This window comes from Miscanthus floridulus, chromosome 6 (assembly GCF_019320115.1).
Source record: "Miscanthus floridulus cultivar M001 chromosome 6, ASM1932011v1, whole genome shotgun sequence".
In the NCBI taxonomy this organism is placed as follows: Eukaryota; Viridiplantae; Streptophyta; class Magnoliopsida; order Poales; family Poaceae; genus Miscanthus; species Miscanthus floridulus.
In genome coordinates this window covers 94362027-94381122 of record NC_089585.1, presented here as the reverse complement: position 1 = coordinate 94381122, position 19096 = coordinate 94362027, and the positions used below count along the sequence as shown (strand labels likewise).

Sequence of the window (19096 nt, the reverse complement as noted above, 5' to 3'; positions counted from 1 at the left end):
GAGATTCGATGCCCTCAAGAAGAAGCCCACAACTACACCTATTCTGATGTTGTATTTTGTAGGACTTCCGCTATGTTCGCTTGAACTTATCAGCCCGGTTTATCAGCCACGGTACAACGTTTTTCTCTTACAATAAAACAGCATCAGACGGCTTATCAGCCACAAAAACAATCAGTTAAACAGTTGTCTACTATGATGCTTCGAGCCAGGACTTGGGTTGTGTTATAATGCAGAACGAGAAGGTAGTTCCTTACTCCTCCCGATAGCTAAAAAGACCATGAGCAGAGGTACCTAACTAATGATTTGGAGCTTGCAATTATGGTGCATGCACACAAAATATGGAGGCACTATGTGATCAAAAATAAATGTGACGAATCACAAGAACCTAAATTACTTCTTCACTCAAGTTGAGCTCAAAATGCAATAGCACCTATGGTTAGAATTGATTAAGGATTACAATTTTGAGATCCACTATCACCCCGGCAAGGCCAACGTGGTAGCTAACGCTCTGAGTTGCAAGAACTACTCACCCGGACCTTTGTATGGAAATGAAAGAACTCATATTGGAATTCAGTGACTAAGGTCAATTGAATGAGCTTAGCGTGTGCTATGATATGGAAGATCGAATAAGGAAGCCCTAAAATGACTGCCTTGAGATTCAAGACATTTGAAGTGTGATGTTGAAAGACAAATGCCCAGAGTTCTAAGAAGACAGATAAGGTACCCTATGGTACAAAGACCGCATCTATGTGTCTGCTGATGATACCGTTATAATGGAAATACTCTGAGAGGCTTATTCATATACCTCCAAGTATTCGATCCATCCCGGAAGTACTAAGATATACACCATCTCAGGGATAGGTTCTGGTGGAGGAACATGATGATGGATATTGGAGCTTTTGTTGCCAATACTATGACACTTGCAGGAGAATCAAAGACTGAACGCCAGAACTGCCAGGACTCTTGCAACCCTTGAAGAAGCATCAATATTATGTGTAACCCTTGAAGAAGCATCAGTATTACGTATGTCTGTACTTGCGGGATGTACGTGATTGACGAACAAAAGCAGACAATGAGTTTGGATTTTTCTTAGTTCTTCCCAACAAATTTGCACATATTTTTCCCTTTTTGTTTTGCCTAAAAAAAACGGCATAAAATTTTTGTTTATCCAACTCGATCCGAACGAAGAACTAGCAAATGGTCTATTGCCAAGGCTTAATAGCATTTTCTTAAAAGGATAGTACTAAGAATTATACGTTGCATTGCAGATAGAACAACATGTACACGAACATACTATATAAGGTTAAGCCAAACTGATCTTGCAAGGCACAGAGAGATTGCAATATACGATATTGTTCTTAGTGCACTGCATGCAATGCAAGCATACATAATACGAGATAAATTAAACGAAGACTAGATAAATCGGCACACACCTATGCCAGCCAGCTGATACACCCTAATCCACTTGCCATCCGCGCTTTTGCGCGGCACACCGGGACTCTATAGCTTCTTCACGCGTCACGTTGAATTTGCCATTACACCAGCACATAGTAGAAGGCACCGTGCTGGAGCGGCTCCACTGTGCAGCCTGACGCGTCGACGGGGACGGGCTCGAGGTCGAGGCCGCGATCGCCGACGCCGCGGAGCAGCACGGCCGCCTTGCCGAACTGCGCCCTCACGTCGAGCCTCGCAGCCGCGACGTTGTGCGCCACGCTCTTGCCCGTGACGGTGTCCGTGATGCACAGCGCCACGACGCTCTCCTGCGCCGCCGCCGTGGGCGCCGCGGCCGCGGCAACGGCGGCAGCTGGTGCACCGCCGGTGCTAACACCGACGACGGCCCCGGCCCCGGGCACTACTGACAGTCCTGCGTCCATGTAGAGAGACAGTCAAACATACGGCGAGAGGGTATTTAGTGCGTCCAAGTTATTGCGCTTGGCCCGTGAATTAAGAAATCGAAGGGTTTGAGGAAACCCAAGTATAATGACAGTCCAGTCCAGTCAATGCATGCGTGCATGAACAGAGCCTTGAATTGCCATGCCATGCATGCACACACGCGCACGCCCGCACGCTCGCTCTAGGTAAAGACGCCTCTGCAGAGTGCTTCGCTTCGCTTGGACGTCGAGCGGCAGAAATTTGACTACCGTCATCTCAGTCTTTTCAAGAACGTACGTACTGTACGCATGCAAAATTTCTTCTTCTACCCTTTCCACGACAGAGAGAAGCTAGTACTACGTCCACCAGGAAAAAAAATCTAGATCTAGACGTGCTGAAAAGCTAGGCTGAAAAAATACGGTTCGCTGATTTATTGTGAGAGAAAAACATTATACCATAGCTTGATAAGCCAGACTGATAAGTTTAAGCAATCAGAGCAAAAAGTCTAAAGTTTAATCAAATATATAGTAAAAGTACAATGTGTATGAGGTTAAATAAATATACTATAAAAATATATTTAATATCGAATCTAATAGTACCCATTTAGTATGATAAAATTTAATATTTTTTTTATAAATTTAGCCAAATTTACTATACTTGAATATGGTGTTGTTCTGAAACTATATCCTTTTGAGGCATTGTTTGGATGTAGTCGGATTCGTATCAATCCACATGCATTAGGGTATATTGGAGTGGAACTTAAACTAAATTCTACCCCAATACATCTCAACACACGTGGATTAAGGTGAATCTAATAACATCCAAACAAGGCCTCACGATGGATGCAGCTAGGCCAGACAGTGCAAGGCCCAACAGAGGGTGGCAAAATGTAGTTGCGACGTGTAACCAAGCGCTAAGAGTCCTCAAATTCTCATGTTCTATGTTCCTTCAAGGCTCCAACTCTACTAGTTTCATGTAAGCACATATGTCTTCGGTAAAAAAAAATGTGAAAGCACGCATGCAGAAGATGGAGTCGTTACGTGCAGCATTGGATGCATCTACATATGATGATATGATGTAGATGCATCGCCACGAAATAGTTCATACCTTTGAAGCATTCCATCAAGAACGGCTTTTGTTTCCCGATGGGGAGAACAACTCGGAAATTTTGGTCTTTTTCTAAAGCTACTGTGCTTGCAAACTGACAAATTTCCACAACTTTTATCATGCACGGTAAAGTCATGCAGGAAGGCTGTGACAAGATCGAACATATGTACTCCTATAAGAGATTTATGCATGCATGGCTCTTGATCTTACCGATTGCCACATGCATCCTTTAGACATACAAACACTGACAGTACCCTTGTATTGGGATCGTTAAGATGTGATTGCATTGGGGCTTTTTTATCAAAAGAAGATGGTGTTTCAATTTTTTAATGAGATTTGTGCAATTCCATGCCAATTAACAAGCATATACAGCTTGAACGTCTTTGCGCATATCATAAGACATACAGTAAGACATACCGCTGCATACTCCTAGTCAAAGCTAGCATGCAGCTTAGCACTATGGGCCCCATTTGTGTGTCTTAAACCTGACTTGATCCGTTTCTTTTTTTATTCGTAACCGTATTTTTCTCTCATAAATTCCTTTAGCCCTCGTTTAGTTGCGTCCGAATTCGGCGCCGCCGAGTCTACTGTAGCGTTTCGTTTTTATTTGGTAATAATTGTCCAAACGTTGACTAATTAGGCTCAAAACGTTCGTCTCGCAAAGTACAACCAAACTGTATAATTAGTTTTTGATTTCGTCAACATTTAGTACTCCATGCATGTACCGCAAGTTTGATGTGACGGGGAATCTTCTTTTTGCATAGTGCCGAATTCTGGAATTTGGGGTAACTAAACACCCCCTTAAATACATCTAGATTCTCCGGAATTCCTCCAAACGAACATCACATAGTGTTCTAACACTGTATAAAAATGAAACGAAGCTGAAAGAGAGACCCAATATAGTAGTACTATAGTACGAGAGAAATGACCACCTAATCATGTGACGCGACACACTGACAGTCCTATACCCTATACCCTGTTCGCTGACCGGCTAATTACAATTGACTGATTTATTATAATAAAAAATACTATTTATTAGCGGAAAAAATATTGCTTATAAATTAAACAATCAGGGCGCTAATCCATACAAACACAATCCAAAAGCATATGATGATACAACACGTACTGTACTGAGAAAAAACATGTACGGACTTTTTAAAAATGGTACTCCAAAATTAATCAACTTTTCACGTACCTTGCAGCAGATCATAGTTGGCGACGACACCATTAGTACTTGCAGGCAAACCTGTGAGCCCAGCGGTAGTGGCAGCCACGCTCGCCACGGTAACAGTGGCGCCAGCCGGCGATGCAGCAAGAGGCGCCGCCTCCATGGCCGTGCTAGCTCCAAAGCCGTACTGCAGCAACCCCAGCTTCGTGGTGTCCTCGTGCGCCACCTCCCTTGCCACTGTGTTGGTCGCCGCGGTGGTGTTGTTCTTGCCGAGCTGATGATGATCAGCGCCGCCCCCGAGCCAGAACTGCCCGAGCCCCGCCGGGCCCCAGGCGCATGTCCTGTGACCAGTGACGGTCGGCTCTGTCGTCAGCTCGTTGCACAGCCCCAAGAACGCTCCCGCAGGCAACGCCGCCGGTGGCTGCTGCTGTTGCACGGGCACGTGCATGTACTGCCCCCCGGCCCCAAGAATGGCAGCGACCTCGGCAGCCGACAAGCAGTAGCCCTTCGGCAACGGCTGGAAGACGGGCTCGTCGGAGGCTACGAGGTCGAGGTCCAGCACCTTGTGCGCTGGCGCCGTGGCCGGCGCCACGGGGTGGCCTTGGTAGTACATCTGATGGGGACACGCCGCGGCGAGCGGCCCTAGCAAGTCCATGGCCGCCGCCGCCGCCGACTTCGCAGCCGGCTTGCTGGACCCGGAGGAGCGGTCGGAGGAGGACGAGGACGAGGAAGTGGGCGCCTGCGCGGGCGAGGCGAGCAGCTGGAATGGGTTCTGGATCAAGGGCTGCGGCGGCGGCGGCGTGACGGACGCCGCCGCGGCGGCCCCGCGGCCCGGTGCGCGCGCGAGGCCCAGCCCCAGCCGTCCGGTGCCCGCGGTGGTGGTGCGCAGCCTGTTCTTGGAGCGGGCCTTGCGGTTCTGGAACCAGTAGAAGACGTTGGCGTCGCCGACCTGGCCGTACTCCTGCAGGCGCATGCGGATGCGGGGGATCTCGTCGCGCGGCGGGTTGATCATGCCGGAGTTGAAGATGGCCTCCAGAATCCGGATCTGCTCCGGCCTGGGGTTCCACCGCGGCTTCGGATCCGGGGTCCGCTCCTCGCCACCTACACATGCATAGATCGAGAAACAAAGCAATCAACCAGGAGTCAGCTAGCTTCACCTCTCGATCTTGATCCCCCACCTCGCAACAAATAAACCCTACCTCTCTACCTCTACTAGTGGCATGCACGAGCCTAGCTGCGACAGTATCATGCATGTACATGGTCGATCGATCGGTGTAGGTGCATCAGGTGCATGCATACATCTCGGGGACGGTGGCGTACGGCGTACCTGAGTAACCTGAGAGGGGGTGCTTGAGGCAGCGGCCGGTGGTGGTGGATCCGCCAGCTGGGAGGAGGGACGGCGGCGAGCTGCTGATGTCAGGCTGCGTCTGCCACGGCTCGGCGGCGTGCTTGGACCTGAACATGCTCGGCCAGTGACTGTTGTTGAAGGAGGCGGCCATGCTGAGCCGATTCTTCTTCTCTTCTCTTCTCTTGTTGCCCCCTTTCGCAGAACACCAGATCTTCTCCTTGTGAGCTCAAACAGCGGCAGCTAGGGATTCTGTACTACTACCACTACTACTTCATCTACTACTGCCAGTGAAAGCCTCTGTGGTTCGGAAGAATTAACACTGAGAAGATCAGTGAGCTCCCTACCCTGCTGTCGCACCTTCTCGCTACACTATGGGCTATGGCCTATGGCCTATGGGATGGGGGTCTTTCACCAGGCTAGGCGACGCTCGCACACTGCTGCTGGCTGCCTCTTATAATGGCCGCACCTACCCTCGGTCTCGCGCACCGTTGCCACGCAATGAATGGTCTCCCAGTTCTACTGGCCGAGCTCCAGTCTCGCCCTGCTTGGAGATGCGTGCTCGCGAGACCGGGTCGCGTGGCGTTGCATCGGGAGGGAACTGACGGACGGCTCGCCCCGGCTGTGCCGCTCATATAGATGGCCAACCGGCCGGCACGGCCCGGTATGGGCCCGTGAAAGCACGGGCCGATGGGGTCGGGCCGGCATGGCACGACATGCCTCACAAGGCCACGGGCCTGATCTTCGGCCCAGGCACAACACTATGGGCCGATTTTTGTGCCGGGCCGGCCCGAGAAGCACGGCTAATTCCACAGGCCGTGCTAGTCCGAGGCCTAGTGGCTGCCGACAGAGAGAGGGGGGAAGGGCGACGCCGCTCGAGAGGTGTAGGGGGTCGACGCCGCTCGTCGCCAAGGAGATCGACGCCGGATCCGGAGGTGGCCAGCGCGCTCGCCACTCGCCGGATCCGTTGCACCGGTGCCGGATCCGTCGGAGAAGGGAGGGAGGGACGACGCGGGGAGCGGATCCGCCACGGAGGAGGAGAACTGCGTCGTCCCGCGCTGGATCCGTGTCCGCCCCTGCCCGGAGACGTCCGCGTCGGAAGGAGAGCCGCCCTGCTCCGTGCCACCACTTCCTCAGGCCGGATCTCGCCTGTCCGCTTGCATGGGAGCATCAAAGCTGCAGGGGAGCGCTGGATCCCGCCGAATCCTCGCGAGAGCGCCACTGCAGGGGCCGCGCGCGCTCCGCCGCGGAGGGCCACGCGAGCTCCACCGCAGAGCGCCGCTGTAGGCCTACAGGGGCCGCGAGAGAGGGAGGGAGAGGGGCACCGTTGTTGCACCGGGAGAGAGTGGAGGGAGGGCCGGAGGGAGAGGGAGTGGAGGAGGGAGAGATCGACGGCGCGTGAGGAGAGAGGGCGCCTGCATCCGCGCGGGTAGGATTTAGGGTTTGGGGTGACGCGGGAGGAGGCGACCGAGCGGAGTCCCCGCTTATATATGCGGGGCGCGAGGAGGCGGTAGGCCGGGCCGGACAGCGGGCCTCCGGTTCTGTAGCGGGCCGTGTCGTGTCCCACGTGCCTGGGGTAAGGCCCAGGCACGGCCTGCTTCTCCAGGCCATGCTTGGACCAGGTAAAAAAAAGCCTTGGATCAGGTCGACGGACTCGGGCTGCATAGCCAACTATGGCCGCTCATGCCGGATGGGTGCAACGTGCGAAGGTACGCGCGCGACGCGAGCTGGCTGCTACAGTAGTGCGCTGTGTGCCTGCTGCCGCTGCCAAGCGAAGGTGGACACGGAAAACCGAAGCGACGCCCCCCGCGCGCTGCCGTGTTCTGCCATTTCTGACGGTGCCTTTCCGAATGAGGGCGCGTGATGGCGACCTGGGGCGTCGCCTCGCCTTTCCAATCCCATTTGCCGGAAGGAATGAGAACTGCAGCCGCGTCACATGGCGATATCACGGGGCGGCAATTTGACCGCGGGTGGCATGGTCGGGTGAGCTGCTTGTTGCGAGGAACAGGATTATTTCTGGAGGGGACACACCGGGGGAAAAGTGCGTAACCGGCTAACCGCAGCGTGAGTTCGGCAAAGTTTGCCAACTGCAAACTTTGCATAGTGCACGATTTTCCACTGTAGCATTTTATTTGTATTTGTAAATTATTATTCAAACATTGACTAATTAAGCTTAAAAGATTTATCTCACAAAGTTAAAGCAAACTGTGCAATTAGTTTTTGATTTCGTCTATATTTAGTACTCCATACATATACCATAAGTTTGATGTGACAAGAAATCTTCTTTTTATATAGTGCACTTTTAGAGAACTAAACAAGGGCCTACTAGAATTGAAAGGTGCTCTAGAATTTGAATTTGAGTGGGTGTTGGATTGGACGCTAGCTTTGCAGAGCCTTCCACACGTCAAATAGAATTGAATGTGTTGTCTACCAGTACTTCCTTCATTTTTATTTACATGTCTTGTTAGCTTTATACTAAGGGCCCGTTTAGTTCTCAAAAATTTTGTGCAGTACCCATCACGTCGAATCTTACGGCACATGTATAGAGTACTAAATATAGACGAAAAAAAACTAATTGCACAGTTGGATGAGAAATCGCGAGACGAAACTTTGGAACCTAATTAGTCCATAATTAGACACTAATTGCCAAATACAAACGAAAGTGCTACAGTAGCCGAAACCCAAAAGTTTTTGCATCTAAACGCGCCCTAACAACCTATTCGCGGGTTGGTTTCTAAAATGATAAGCCCGACTAATACTGGTTTGTTGTGAGAGAAAAGCATTATTGGCTAACTGATAAGCCATTGTTGAAATCAACAAACGAATAGGCTATAAGTCAAACATTGCTATCTTTGACTTTCTATTTCAAAAAATATGTATAAATTCATAACATAAAATCTATGTTCTTAGATTCACTATGAGGAATACTTTTATAAACGATAATTCCTATGTTTTGAAACTCTAAGAAAATTTTAAAATAAATGATTAAAGATACAAATATTTGACTTAGAACAAACCTAACGTGACATCTACAGAAAATTCTGTTGATACATTCGAATAATTAAACGTTATAAAAACGGAGGGAGCAGTATATGCTAGTACTCTCTCTGTCTCTAAATAACTAGTCGTTTTTTGTTTTTCGAGAAACAACTTTGACTGAATGTATATAATATTAATATTTATGGTATAAAATTAATATTATTAGATAGGTCGTTAAATCTATTTTCATAATAAATTTATTAGAAGATACAAATAATGTTGCACTACATTTTCTATAAATCCAGTTAAACTTAAGGCATGGAAATAAAAAATGATAGTTATTTAAGAACGGAGGGAGTACCGTAGTAATAGCTGGCTTTAGTTTACTACATTATCTCCGTTCTCAAGATAATTCAATTCTAGCTCGATCTGTACTTAGTTGAGAAACAAGTAAATTTTGATTAAGATACAATTTACTAAAATTTAGCTAAGATGGATCTAAATAGACTCAACTAATTATTAACTAGGCATCCATGTAACAACTACTCCTATCTCATTAGCTATCCTAACCTAGCTAATACCGGTTAATAGATTGCAAAACAACATTTTTTGCCATCCAAATTATAAGCGCTACGCATCTTGACATTTAGGCTAGTGATCGAATTGAAACAACGCCCAGCTAATAGGTACTTTCTTGTTTCTAAATTATAAGGCGTTTTGACTTTTTTAATACATAACTTTTACTCTCTCTGGTCCATTTTATGTGACGTAAGTTAGAATGACACGGTCTTCTATTACACTTTGACCACTCATTTATTTTATATTATATTATTTATGCTTATAAATTTATAATCATTGGATAGTATAATTCTTTACAAATCTAATCATATAAAGTTTGTATTATAATAGTTAAAACTTATAAGCCTAATTATTGGTCAAAGTTTTTAAAGTTTGAATCTTGATATGCGTGTGCGCCAGATAAAATGGACTGAAGGTAGTACTATGTACTCTCTCCGTCTCAAAATAAGTGTTGCTATGGTATTTGTGTTGATCAAACTTTCTTAAGTTTATAGAAAATATTAGCAACATTTGTATCTCCAAATAAGTATGTTATGAAAATAGATTCAACGATGAATCTAGTCATACTAATTAAGTACTATAAATATTAATATTTTCTTGTATATATTTGGTCAAAGTTAATAGTGCTCGATTTTCCTAGGAAACTAAAAATGACACTTATTTTGGGACGGAGGGAGTACTTAGATATACACTATGTCTAAATGCATAGCAAAAGCACTAGATCTACAAAAAAAACCAAAACACCTTATAATTTAGAGTGGTGGGATCGGAGTAGCTGTGGCTTACCCATAACATATGATAGGTATACTATGAAAATATAGTTTTATTTTCATGACGAATCTAACAATACTTAGGGTTCGTTTGGTTCAAGTGTGAGATGTGGAAAAGTTGTTTCTGAGCTTTGAAAAAGTTGTTATTAGCTTTGTGTTGTGAAAATGTTGATTGAAACAACAATGAAACCTAACCCCTCTCTATCTCCTTTGAAATAGTTGTAAAACATCTATCTATTTCCACCTGTTTTGGAAAGCTAAAAGCTGAAAGATGAAAGTAGGGTCCAAGTTGTAGCGAAAACTGTACTACACGAAAGTTGCGGCTTGTTAAAAAGCAGCTTCAGGTTCCACCCATTTCAGTTGGTGTTTTGCTTTTTAGCAGTAGAAGCACTTTTCAAAGGCTAAACCAGACACGGCCTTAAACTACTAAAAAACATTTATGAGGCCGTCAAAATCTATTTGTAGGAGTGGCTGTTTCGTCCGCCTCTACTTGTGTGTCTCTAGAAATCAATAATTTCTAAAGGCCACTATCCATCTGCCCCTGAAAATCGATTTCTAGAGACGGGTTGAAACACAACCACCTTTAGAAATTGTTTCACAGAATTTGCAAATCGGACCAAAAAAGTGGAAAAAAGTCTAAACCAAAGAGGATCCCACTAAGCAACCTATGTAGTCACGTGTCATAAGTCACAAGTACTCTATTCATAAATTCACGAAAAGTATTGCATAGGAACAAGTTCACCTGAAGATTTTGTTGCCATGCTTGCACTCTAGTAATTGTCCCTTACATGGCGACTTGAGAGATGTCGTGTGTATCTATACGAGTGATATCCTCATTAGGTTGTTATGGCTGGGCTTTTTATTTGCCGAATTAGATGCCATGAGGTAAGTAAGTGCAAACGAGGGAGAGGCCCACATTACCTTGTATGCCCAAGTGGCACGTCTTCGACCTATAGACTGTTGTTCGTCGATGTCAGTCTCTCCTACAAAACACACCCAAGGTGGAAATTTTGGTTGGGGGCTCGTGCCCCCTGCCCGCGTCCACTGCTAGCCATCTCTGAGAGACATGTAATGATGAGTTCCAGTAAAAGTTAAAATCCAAAAGTGTTGGAAAAAGTGTTGTACATAAGGAACCTCTTTACAAAAATCAAAACAAGTTATATACATTTTCATGAGAACAAGGGTACCTAGAAAGTAATTTTTATGTGTTGTATCCTTTGATTTTTTTTGCAAGCCATATATTGACATTAGACGAGATAGAGGATTCTAATATTATATAGCACAACATAATTTAGTTACAGCTTTGGGCCACTATAACTAAAGTTTTTTGTGTTCATCTTGGAAGTTCTTTAGATGTCATTGATAAATTCTGGTTTAGTAATAAAAGAAATGGTGTGTTGAACATAATTTCTTTAGTTGCTATGTGGTCTCTTTGGAAACTTAGAAATGATATATGTTTTTAGAGGGTGGACAGGAGGAGTATGGATATACTTCTCAATAGGTTGGCAGCAATAGCTCAAAACTGGGTGATCCTTTCACTACCCCAGATCTGGACATCACTGTCGGTTCAAAAACCCCCTTCACTACCAGATTTTGAACCGACAGTGGCATACTGACAGTGATGGGGGGTTGACATCACTGTCGATTCTAAAAACCGACACTGATCTACATGCAACAGTGTCGGTTCCTAGCTCCACCCGACAGTGTCCAGTTGAACAACACTGCCCGTTTGTAGTCCCAACCGACAGTGATGGTTGCTTCAAGAGTGTCAGTTCTTGGCTCAAGCCAGCATTGTTGAGCAAGCCTACACTGATGGTTCATGGCTCAAACCGACAGTGTTGTCGTAACCATCACTGTCGGTTCATGGTTCAAGCCGACAATGTTGAGCAAGCCAACATTATCGGTTTGTTTCTAACCAGCAGTGATGGTTACGACAACACTGCCGGTTTGTTGCTAACCGGCAGTGATGGTTACAACAGCACTGCTGGTTTGTTGCTAACCGGCAGTGATGGTTCATTCGCATTTTATTGTTTTATAATTTATTTTAATTTATATTTTTTGTGGAATCGGGTTTCGCTTTATATATGCTACGTAGACGACAAGTCCATCAATATTAAACATTACAAATATTACGGTTACCATTCAAATGTTCTTATCAAGATCTCTAAAAGCATCTAGGCCCCTAGTTGGATTTCGGTGATTAATGACAATACATGATTACTGTGACTAACGTGTATTTTGCAGAGGTAATTAAGTTAGGTCATGGTAATGGAGATCGATTAGGAAATTATGGTGGTCATGCCCCTGCGATGGAAATCGTTTCAGATTTCAAAGAATGGACTACAAGGTTAAGGATGGACTAGTGTTAAGTGTCGTTTGGAGTTGAAGAGACACTTAGAGTAGTTTATAACTTTATTTTTCCTTTGGCCGTACTATTAAGTGAGGTATGGACGGGTAGCTTGACCTAGGTGAGTCTAGTGAGTTAGATATGGTGCACACTTGCTAAATTTAGCACTAGGTAGCTCCAAAATAGCCCTTAGATCTAATGGAGCAAACTTTATTCACGTATGATCGAGAGTTAGAAGTGAATGGAGGGTCAGATACTAACTGGACGCTGGCTCTGGTGTGACCAGACGCTGGCTCAGGGTCCAGTTAGTTCATTTGACCAAGGTGTTTTCGTCTGGTGCGACTGGACGCTATGAGGTCATGTGATCGGACGCTGAGGGCCAGCGTCCGGTCGACTCCAGTAAGGTTCCAGAGAGGGGAAATCACGACCAAACGCGTCCGGTCACACTGTAAACACTGGAGTTCAGGGTGAATTGACTGACGCATCCAGTCAACATGACCGAAGCGTCCGGTCACCCCGTAGAGGCACATAACGGTTCGTTTTTCAGCCCATATTACAAATACTTCCTTCATTCGTGTGTGGGGGTACTTTTGCTCATTCCAACAGCTGAGAAACACCTTTGAAAGTGTCAAGAAGAGCAAGGTCCTAGTGAGGTGATTGAGATTTGAGAATCCCAAAAAGAGCCCGCATTAGTGAGATCAAGAGTAGCAAAGTGTGCATCCACCCTTCTCATTAGGCTTGTCGTGGTCAAGTGAGAGTTCGTGCTTGTTACTCTTGGTGATCGCCATCACCTAGACGGCTTGGTGGTGATTGGAGAGCTTGGTGATCATCCAGCGGAGCTTGTGGATGACCCAACTCAAGTTGTGAGTGGTTGTGGGTGATTCACCGTGACAGAGTGTCGAAGAATCAACCCGTAGAGAGCACTTGATCCTTGCGCAAATCAAGGGGGAGCTACACCCTTGCGCGGGTGCTCCAACGAGGACTAGTGGGGAGTGGTGACTCTCCAATACCTCAGCAAAACATCGCCGTGTTCCTCCTTCTCTCTTTACTTTGAGCATTTACTTTGAGCAATTCAATTCTTGTCATTTACATTCCTAGAATTGCCATGCTAGAGTAGGATTGGAACTTAGGGTGCTAAACTTTTGTGTGTTAGATCAATAGAAATACTTTCTAGGCACAAGGGGTTAATTGGGCTAACCGTAGAGTTTAATTATTGCAAAGAAATTTAGAATTAGTCCAATTTTCCCCCCCCCCCCTCTTGGGCATCTTGATCCTTTCAATCCCGATCCCTCAAAATAAAAAAGAAATTATTTGATAAGATGAAGCATGCTTCTCGAACTTCTTACAATAATCTAGCGAGCCGCTCTGGGCCATCTTGGTCCTTGAACTTCATGGATTGTGCAATGGAAAATACTCTATCTTTTTCTAATACCTCGGCTAAGATGAATTTTACCAGCTCCGAGTGCAGTGCGACGATCTCCATGTCTAACAGTCTTTCGTGGTTATATTTCTTGCGCTGTCATTCAAAAAAGATGATATCCAAAGAGGAATCAGTAAATTATTTTGTTGAATTATTAACAGACATAAATGAAATAGGGATTATACACACCAACTTATCTGTTTCTTCCGATTTCCCGCTGATGTAGCGAAAGCATTGCCCACATTATATAAAATCTGCATTTATTGTTTCTCGCTAGCTGTTTTAGGTACTTTTCCTCCATTTCGACAACCTTGAATGGGACCAGCGTCCCACCGATATATCTTCTTCGGACACTATGCAATATTAAAAGAAGAAACATTAGAAAGCGGTATGTGTGACTAGAAAATAATATATTATTAGGATCACTTACTAATTCAGCACTGCCACTAGTGCATCCAGATGATGAAATAGGTTTTTTCTTTGAGTCCCACACCTCGATCAGATTTTTAGCAAGATCGACACAAATGAAGATGAAATGGTTGTTGCAATCATAGAATCCTAATTATCGAATGATCTTAATGAAAAATGAAGTATAAAATTAAAAGCCGAGAACACATACTCGCAGTTGTAGGCTAAAAGTATGTGGGTTTTATTCTTCATCTTGAATTCATCGAAAACAGCAATCAATCTCTCTTTTAAGTCTCCCACGTCACATCCATGAAGGCCTAAACATGTCTTCTCATTGACTCACAAGGGGTCCAAGAAGCCTATGTTATCCCATTTGCTTTTTACTATGCAAAATTTTGCTATACACCTACATAAAATCAAGGGAATTGGTCAAAAGTTAACAATTTATGTCTAGAGAGAGTAGTTAATTATAATATCGTGCGTGTAGGGTACTTACATAGTCCACAGCGTCAACATTTGTAAATCGAGAGAGCATTTCTGGTATAGCTAGAACAAGCACTCCCACTCGATATTGAACTTCTCTTCTTCAGGATAATGAAAAACATGTGGCGAACGGATAATAACCTCAAAACCAAAGTCCTCTGTCTCTGTTGCTTGAGCGATGTAATATTCATGCAACTAGCACATATATGTTGTCAAATTTTTATACTCGTCATCAAAAACCAAAAAATTGCCCCTTTCATACTTCATTTCCAGTGTTCCCGTCCCTTATACATTATAATAGATGTTCGTGGCCTCTTCCATGGTTAATTTAGGGTTGTCTTCGACGTACTTCTGTATCTTCCTTAAATCTTCATTGTGTATTTCATCGGCTCTTATTGTAGCGTACTGATTCCGTGTTTGCCTTTCAAATTCGGACTTCAACAAACACAGAGGCAATGAGGCACAGAGATTAAAAAAACTAACATAATCTTTCTTCAAGATGTGTGCTGTAAATTTTCCTTCCATCAAGTTTGTAACACTGCCACTGAACAACCTTTTTCTTTCTTATTGGTCCACTTTGGGAGCATTAGCAACCGAATCCGAGGACCTTTTCTATGACTGTGAGGATGCCTTTGATCTTGTTTTGGGCTAAGGTGGAGGAGGAGGAGGAGGATGACGAGAATTCTATTTTCCTGGGGCTGATGAAGATGGTGGTGGAGGAGGAGGAGGATTCTCTTTTCTCGGGGCTGATGAAGATGGAGTTGGACGAGGAGGAATAGAAGGAGACATCTGTCTTCTTAGGGGTGATGGCACGGGATGAGGAGGGGAGTGATCTCTGTTGGAAGATGGTGAGTGATCATCGTGGGTGAGTGAAGACTCGTAGTCGTCCTCATCATCAGAGGACAATTGGTGATCAAGCTTAATGAAGCGCTTGCGCCAGGCCACTTGAGAGCCCTTGTTATGACCAAGTTTCGACCGGTCTTTCGCTGCATGGTACTCAATGTGTATCTTGTTATACTTCTTATCAAGTATTCTATCAATGGTGATGCAAGCGTACCCCTATGGAATTGGGCGGCCATTAATGGTCCCATCTCTCGTAGGCCAGGCTTGGCCGAGCGCCACCTTGTCCTTTGTCCATTCCTGACAGATGTACAACTTAACATTGATGGGTTCAGTGATGCCATCCACCAAATGAGGCACATTCGCATCTTCTTCATCGAGCGGGGTTGATCCGCAGCTGCTTGTGACCCTTAAACTGTGGGCTAAAGGCAGTAGGAGTAGGGTTTTGTGGTACTCCTGACCCCATGGATACAAATATTTGCTGGACTCGTGCTTCAACAGTCACCTCAATCCGTGCATCCATTCTATCTTCCATCTCTTTTAGTTGCCCTCAAACACTCTGCCTCCTGATCCGCTCTACCCCTCGAGCAGCTCCGGTAAGTGTGAGATTCTTCAGGGAATGCTAGTTTCCTAGGAATAACACCGGTTCCTCTAGTGCAACTAGGGTACTCCTTGGTTTTGGGTACTTGGGTGAGCACGTCTTTCTCCCTATTAGAAGTGCGAGTCTCTTGCCTCACCTCCTCAGGTTACCTGGGAGATCCTCTGGATGAGTTCGCTCATGGGTGGATTTGTAGAGCTAAAGCTCCTGTCCTCAGCGTGGTGTACATTTCTCCCCATACAATATAATACCGATCTTGGCTCCCAATGGGCGGTCTCAACCTGAACACATTCCTCAGCAAGGTGAATCCATCTTTTCAAGTTATGCTTCAAATTTTGACATCTTTTTGGCGTAGCCACGAGAGCCGAGATGATAAGGATTAGTCGTTTTCTATGAGTTCTCCTTATTCTTCCTGCTCAGTTCTAAGTACTCCTCTGATAACCTGTATTCCTTGAAATCCTACCATAAGTCCTTCTGCTTGCTAAATTGTCCACCATCGAAATCTAGCTCTTTATTTTGGAGGACAAAATTGTTGTACAATATCCCCTTGAAATTCTTGAAGCATGTCCCCATGATTTCTTTTGCTTTTTCTTGACTACCTCCTTGTCATACTCCGTTGGGAAAGTGAAATACTCTAGGATCTTGATATCCCATATGTAATCCTTCTCATTTTCGGGAACCCTCCATGGATCATTATCTTTCCCATTCCACTTCCTGTACCTAATCGATGATGAAGTCCCTTATAAGTAACATGAGGATAGTCTTGTATTTGGTCAAAGCTATAGGCGGTGAGAGTGGATCCCCGAATTCATCGAACTCAGTGATGTGCTAGTGTGCATTCCTACCAATAGGAATCTTTGACACACCTCGCTTGGATCTGGCCTTCCTGCTACCCAAACCCTCTGGATCCTCGGCCGATGAAGGCTCCTGCTGGAGACACCAAGTAAGTTATGACCCTCTCAATTGATTAGCGTGTGTGGCTACATAGTCACATGATACCAAAGTTACCTAGTCATTTTGACCTAGCTCGAGCAGGCCGGATAGGGTCCATGGCTGCTCGTTCTCACCATCCTGATTAACATTGTCACCATTTGTCGGATCATGTGGCTCTCTCGTCCTAGCAATATCAGCCGCTTCTTGTTGCCGATCTATTCTTTGACGACGGGGTAACAGGCGACGACGAGTCATGGCTGCGACACGATTGTGGTTAGTTTTGGCTGCGAACAACTACTAATAGCATATGTTCATATTATATATATATAATATGTTTAATGCAAAGTCTAATAATAAGTCCACATACAACAAAGTCAAATAATAGCATATGTTCATCTAAAACAAATTCATTGTTTGATTGACCACATACAACAAAGTCCACCTACTGTTCTATGAAACTAAGCCTACATCAACTTTCAAATAAGAAAAGCAATGACCATAGCCATAAATAAAAGCATGATATCTTTCCAAGACCAAGGAGCAATTCTCCTAATCATCACATCTCCGGTGGGTGGCTTCTCTTCAATCTCCAGTGCCAATGGATGGCCATGGTTTGCATTCATTGGACCATAGTAGGTCGGTTGCCCATGGTTTGCAAGGTAGGCCGGAAGTCTTGAGCATAGCAATCTTCCTAGGTTTGATAAATCCTAGGCACGTGACCAACATGCACTACATACCATGCCATGGTTGCCTATACATTTAAGTAAATTAGGTTGTCATTCAAACATGATGTATCAGAATATTAAGTTCACATACAACTAATGAACAAATATTATCTAGATAAAGAGGCATGGAGCAAGCTATATTGTGAGAGGAGGTACTTGCAGCATCTAACAAATTAAATTGTTCTTCATGATTTTAGCATGAAAAAGCTTGTCTAACACCTGGTTGAGATGGTTTGGACATGTCCAACTGAAGACCTCCTAGAGGCACCGGTGCGTAGTGGAATCCTAAGCCAGGATAGTAACGTGAAGAGAGGCAGAGGAAGACTGAAGTTGACTTGGGTAGAGGCAATAAAAGAAGACTTGAAATGATGGAATATACCCAAAGACTTAGCCTTAGATAGGAATTCTTGGAAAATAGCTATTCATGTGCTTGGACCTTGATAGCTTCTGCTGGGTTTCAACTCTAGCCTACCCCAACTTGTTTGGGACTTAAAGGCTTTGTTATTGTTGTTGTAACAAAGACTTTCTCGTCTAAAAAGTTAAAATAGTTGTTTAAAATGCCAACATTCAACATAGAGCCAAAATTATATAGGAACCATGGAGTGGACCAACATTTCGTTAAGCTCATTCTAATTGCAAGCCTTTATAGGCTGTATACTGATGCACAATACCAAAATTATATAGGAACCATGGAGGATCATGCAAGCCGAATGATTTTGATAGCCATGGTTATATAGCACACAGAACAGGTAGGATTTACACACCTTTGGTATAGTTGACCTTGAACAAAAACACACGATGTGCCTCAATAGTTAATATCATTTCATGGTGAATTAATTTAAAGAAAATCCCATATCATAGTGGACAGCAGTAGCTATAACCAAGAAGAATAATAGAATAGACATGTTCCTACATTGCACAATTATGGTTTTTTAGGTGCTGCCACCTGACCCTATAAATGCAAAACACAATGTAATGGCTAGCCTCAATTCCGCATCACAGATAGAACTGACAGTTGCTAAAGGCAGCGAGCATGGTGCAGATACAATATCTAGTGTAGTCCTTATAGTTTGGTTTTAGTGGCCTATCTTCAATTATGTGCAAGAGTTAACTTACCTAAATGTATTTGTCAAGAGCGTGCATTCATTTTCTAGAAAACAGGAGCTTCCATACAGCCTCTAGCCCTTGCATGAAGGCAAAGGCGGACGCAAGCATCATAAGTAAGTACATAATACTAGGGCCCTTGCACTCACCGTGGGGTATTTCATCAAACACATAGCGGGCAGTGAGCCACGTACTCACCGTGGGGGTGGGAAAGCAGTTGTCCACTGCGCTCCTGAATGCCTCGCGGTGGGAGTGCAGGCGTGGAGAAGGAGGGGCACGGTTAGTGTCATGGATGAGGAATGAGGGTATGGATGGTGTGGTGCTCCAGCATGGGGCGGTGGACGACATGGGTCGGTGCTCTGGTGTGAGGTGGTGCAAGGGCGTCGGCATCGAAGAAGAGAAGCGCGGCGCTGGAAAC

General features: G+C 45.0%; 2 protein-coding genes across 2 annotated transcripts in view; both read right to left on the bottom strand.

The window, feature by feature from the left end:
• Positions 1-1413: 1413 nt before the first annotated feature.
• On the bottom strand, positions 1414-5898 carry LOC136458675 (WUSCHEL-related homeobox 7-like). The gene is made up of 3 exons (XM_066458603.1): positions 5475-5898; positions 4175-5248; positions 1414-1864 (listed from the first exon to the last, which is right to left on the bottom strand). Exons 1-3 carry the CDS (start codon positions 5644-5646, stop codon positions 1536-1538), a joined length of 1575 nt encoding a protein of 524 aa, XP_066314700.1. The 5' UTR covers positions 5647-5898; the 3' UTR covers positions 1414-1535.
• A 315-nt stretch (positions 5899-6213) lies between these two features.
• The window catches only part of LOC136460838 (uncharacterized), a 29469-nt gene continuing 16586 nt past the window's right edge, over positions 6214-19096 (bottom strand). Inside the window, exons 2-3 of the mRNA XM_066460390.1 lie at positions 7364-7508; positions 6214-7104 (exon numbers count right to left, since the gene is read on the bottom strand). Coding sequence (XP_066316487.1) covers positions 6214-7104; positions 7364-7508 — 1036 coding nt within the window. The remainder of the gene's footprint in view (positions 7105-7363; positions 7509-19096) is intronic.